The sequence below is a fragment of the Sinocyclocheilus anshuiensis genome, unplaced genomic scaffold, assembly GCF_001515605.1.
Source record: "Sinocyclocheilus anshuiensis isolate Anshui unplaced genomic scaffold, SAMN03320099.WGS_v1.1 scaffold457, whole genome shotgun sequence".
Taxonomy (NCBI): domain Eukaryota; kingdom Metazoa; phylum Chordata; class Actinopteri; order Cypriniformes; family Cyprinidae; genus Sinocyclocheilus; species Sinocyclocheilus anshuiensis.
The window spans coordinates 3,336,717-3,341,847 of NW_015537939.1; the positions used below are offsets into that span (position 1 = coordinate 3,336,717).

Below are 5,131 nucleotides of genomic sequence, written 5' to 3' on the forward strand. Positions count from 1 at the left end.
TTCCGATCTATTTATTATAATATTAAGTGTTTTGTATTTATATTATAAGCACAAATTGCAATTCATTTTGTTTTATGAAAATGCAAAACAGAGATATTTAATTTACAAAATAATTATAATAAATAATAGCCATTATATGTTACAGATACTTATTACTGTTATTATTTATTATAATATTAACTGTTTCATATTTATATTCTAAGCAAAAATTGTGTTTTATGAAAATAAAAGATCAAAGATATTTATATAATATAATAATATACTATAAAATAATTTAGATAATATAATTATTTATTGTTTATTTATATAATTATGTTTATTTATATACATATAAATATATATTATATAAATATATATATATATTTAAAAGATCAAAATTTGTCAAAGGTCAAAAATTTTAACATGACAAACTAACTGATTGTTTTAGATTTTGGCTGACCACAATTCTGAAGCTAGCATGCTGATTTCTAATCATTTAGTCCGCATAAACTCACGTCCCATCCATCTTAACACTCAAATGATCCGGCTGCGACTGAGCAGACATTTCATACTCAACATATTGATCCTGCTCTAGATTAAGTCCACACAGTGTGCAAAATAAATTAAGGCATGGGCGGCACGAGATTCAAGTGTCAGGGACCAACCAGAGAGCGAGAGCCAGAGCAAGAGCATAAACAACTGCAGGAGATCTATCACCCTCACTCTGCAACATCATAGCGCTTGTATTGGGACCCTGCATAAGATCAAACACCACGGGGCATGCTGTAATTAACCTGAAATATCATAAATCACCTTACTGTAGCAGACTGTGCACTGTTTTTCAGCAAATGTTTATATAGGTATTGCATTTAATACATCAACAACATTTACATTTTTAATAATGTTTATATGCAAGAACTTTCAGCAATAAATGTCCCCTTCTCTTTCTGATAATATATTTCTTTCCTTAGGTTAGTTTGACATATGTGACCCTGGAGCACAAAACCAGTCTTAAGTCGCTGGGGGATATTTTTAGCAATAGCCAAAAATACATTGTATGGGTCAAAATTATCGATTTTTCTTTTATGCCAAAAATCATTAGGATATTAAGTAAAGATCATGTTCCATGAAGATATTTTGTGAATTTCCTACCGTAAATATATCAAAACTTAATTTTGATTAGTAATATGCATTGCTAAGAACTTCATTTGGACATCTTTAAAGGCGATTTTATCAATATTTAGATTTTTTTGCACCCTCAGATTCCAGATTTTCAAATAGTTGTATCTCGGCCAAATATTTCCCTATCCTAACAAACCATACATCAATGGAAAGCTTATATATTCAGCTTTCAGATGATTTATAAATCTCAATTTTGGAAAATTTACACTTATGACTGGTTTTCCTGGGTCACATATACATATATAGAGTGACAGGTGTGCTTAAAGCATACATTTGGATTCAAAGTGGCTTATCCAATCAGATTTCAGAGCCAGACCTATGATTGTTTTGTTTTTAACATTAGCTGCAATCAGTTTACATTCAGATGTTTTATATGATATAATCAAATGACTTCATGTCTGGAAAATCTCCAAACGTTACTTACACATCTTGGAATTCCTCTAAAGACTTCTGTGGTGTGAAGACATTTAATAAGCTGATGATCTGGAGGAGACATGAAGAGAAGAACTTTAGTAAGTCATGAAGTTATACTATAATGCTCTGTTGGATTAATTATTAAAGGAATAGTTCAGCAAAAAATTTAAATTTTCTTGAGTTGTTGTATACATTTTTTTAACTTTAAAAGTATATGAATACATATGAAGAGTTCATTTCCAAAAACCGATAAACGCCACTTTAAATAAAATGAGCTGATTGCCGTGCATTATTCTCCACATATAGCGCAATCTGAACCTTAAACACCTTTGTCAAAAAAGTCGGTTTTGTCCACTTTCAAGGCATCGCGAGTTCACGTTTTACTGCAGAAGCCGACAAGTGCCCTTGTTGTTTTTGAACAGAAACCGATAAGTCCATTTTAGCGAATCAGCGCGCTGTATTCAGGTCAGGTGACAAGGCTACTTTCACTTTGAAAAGACGTGCTAGCTGAGAGGAGTTTCGTCAAAGCTTACTAAAAGTGATCGAGGATAGATAATTTCGACGAACTTGATGAACCTGTGATATCTTCTTCAGGGCGAAAAGGAAAATAAAAGCTGAAACTTTTTCACGGAACCTTGCAGAAGCAGCGCGTTACAATGGTGAGGGAAAAGCTCTGTGTATTGTGTGTAATCACATCCATACAGTTTATGATCACAACAACAACAACGTTTGTCAGGCATCTACATTGTCATCTGAGGAGATTACAAAGATTAAACAAGTGTTTTTTTAACTCTAAAACATGAAATGTGGAGTTATCTGCTTTTGCCAAAAAACGACTGTTGGAGTTGTCTGCTTTTGCTATAAAACAAACTTTTAATATGTAAAAAAAAAAAAAACTTTCAATGAACTTTAATTTTGTAAATTACCTGTATTTATTTAAGTTATTATTACTTAATCAAAACAACCCAACTGCAGTTTGATTGCTATTACTTGGAATGCGCAATAAAAAAAACGTGATTTCTGAAATCAGTTATCGTTATCGGTTATCGGTTTTTGCAAATGAACTCTTCATATATAAAATATATAAACAAGTATTTATTTTTATTTCAGTATTATTATTTAGTTAACTAAACTTAAATCATAAACTTTTGTTACTTGGAATAAAACGAACGTTAACTGAAATAAAAAAAAAACATATTAAAAAACATATTTCAGCTAAGTACTTTTTTTGTAGTTCTAAAATAACTAAAACTAAATAAGCTAAAACTAATAAATACAATTTTAAAAATACTAGACATGATTTAAAAAAAAAAACTAAGAAAAATGACAAAAACACACAACAAAACTAAAACTTTAACTAAATTTATAGTAAAAACAGAAAATATAAAAATAAAATCTAATTTAAAATATTAACAAAAACTATAAAAGGATATCAGTGATACAGCACACAGGTATCGAATGACACCTAGATGACTAAATAATGACCAAACCATCATTTATCTATGAACTATTCCTTTAACTACTCATTTAGAATGTGTTATTTTCCTCGAAAAGAGGCTGGAAGATCCATAAAAGGACTGTCAACAGTCGATAAGAGGTGAGGATGATTTTGTATTTCTGTCACGTCCCAGCTGTCCTTTATAACCCCAGTCTCAGAGAGAGAGAGAGAGAGAGAGAGAGGAGGAGGACAGGAGATCTGGCAGCAGCATTGTGAACTCTTCAGTTGCCAAAAAAGTGTTTCCTCTCTGTCTTTTAACAATATTACTCCCTTTCTCTCTTATTTTGTCATTCATCATCTAATGCTACCGATCCCTCTCCCACTCAGTCTGAGGTTTGTGTGCCGCGCAAGATATATACAATAATGTTCAATATGGCAGCCATATAAACAGAAGTCTCACAGTTATTAGCAGCATTTGCCATCAAATGGGACAACGGGGGAGAGATATTGTGATCTGACACTCACGTTTTTGTGATTGACACATTTCATAAGCACCAGCTCCCTGTATGCTCTCTTGGCGTGAGTCTGGTTCTGAAAAGGTCTGCTGAGTTTCTTAATGGCCACATTTCTGTCCAGGACGGCATCATATCCAGCACTGCCAGAGAGAGAGAAAGAAAGTAATATTAATTTGTGGGAAAACAATGAGTTAGTGAGGAGAATGAAAATCATTTAAATGTTTAATCCACATTCAGAGTGGAATTCAACACGACACCATAACCATTGGCCAAAAAACAATTTTAAGGAAACAAAGTGTTTTTTTTTTTGCAGCTCATTACAATTTGATTATCTAAAATTATGAAGGTCATAAAATAAACTAGATTTGCATTTTCGCAAAGAAATATTATTGTTTGCAATAAATAAATAATGTTAAAATTTGGGGGTAATTTGAGCTTTTACATTTTGATTTTACAAATGTTTATAGATGGTTTAATACACTGAAAAAAATGATGCTGAAACTATTTTCACTCAGAAATTGCTAGCAACTTTCACAATTAATTCAAAAATAATGGCAAGTAACAAATTGGATTAAATGTTGAATTAAATAAAACATTCTGAAGTAGGAAGACTAAATTTTTTTGTCCAACATACTGAAATAAACTTATTTACCGTTTCGAAAACACAGTGTACACAGTGTTTAATACAGTGTAGATGTAAGAAAGAAAAAGTCAATCCTAATTCAGTATGCAAATATATGCGAGAAAGAAGACCAATCACAATTCAGTAAACAAGCAATGAGCCCCAGGACATTTTGTGTACATCTTGCATGTACTGTAAAAAAAGACAAATGTGTATCAATCACAACAGGGACAGAATGAGAGAGAGAAATCAAGTAATGTTGTTGACTTCAGGAAAACCTTCGCTGATCAATTGGTGGAAAGAAGCAGAGTATGACTCTCTAATAGCAATATGAGGAAAGGGTTAAACCTGGAGTCACTCTCTCTCCTTCTCTTTCGCTCTGCTTTCCCTCACCACCCAGGAAAACCATGCTCATTAACTATGCAAGAACCGCAGCTCTCCACGGGAAAATACAGGATTAGAGAGGGCCAAGGCACTCAGTGTGTGTGTGTGTGTGTGTGTGTGTGTGTGTGTGGCTTCAATCCCAAAGCACTGCAGAAAACAAGGTAGCCAATGGCTCATTGTGATATAACACATTAGTGTTCTCTAATAAGGTGTATTTATGGAGTTAAGCCCAGAAAAATGTATGATTCACAATTTAATTTCACAAATAAAATGTTTTCTTCAATCAACAAGTATACCTGGAGGCCAAATGGAGGCAATAAATTAATTTTTATAATAAATTAACCACAACAAAGCATTATTGAATCACAGTGGTGGTGCCCATCTCAGTTGTTTCCTGTCTTTTACTTTGAGGATTATGGGAAATTAATGCCAAACAGGCATAAAGTTCCGGCCACCTGGGTTTTGTGTAGTAGCATGACAGGAATGTGTCAAAATAATTTTAGTGTGATGTATAAATGTGTTTGAATGATTATTTGAATGCTTATTTAATGTAAATGATTAAAACTATCAGCAAAAATGTAATAATTATATGTATAT

The 5,131-nt window shown here is 32.4% G+C and overlaps 1 protein-coding gene across 3 annotated transcripts in view; it reads right to left on the reverse strand.

Annotated features, from left to right (window-relative positions):
- mapk10 (mitogen-activated protein kinase 10) overlaps nt 1-5,131 on the reverse strand; it is a 46,440-nt gene that overhangs the window by 30,514 nt on the left and 10,795 nt on the right. For all 3 annotated transcript variants that reach the window (XM_016452273.1, XM_016452268.1, XM_016452259.1), the window contains exons 3-4: nt 3,539-3,668; nt 1,586-1,644 (exon numbers count right to left, since the gene is read on the reverse strand). In XM_016452273.1, the coding sequence (XP_016307759.1) occupies nt 1,586-1,644; nt 3,539-3,668 (189 nt within the window). The remainder of the gene's footprint in view (nt 1-1,585; nt 1,645-3,538; nt 3,669-5,131) is intronic.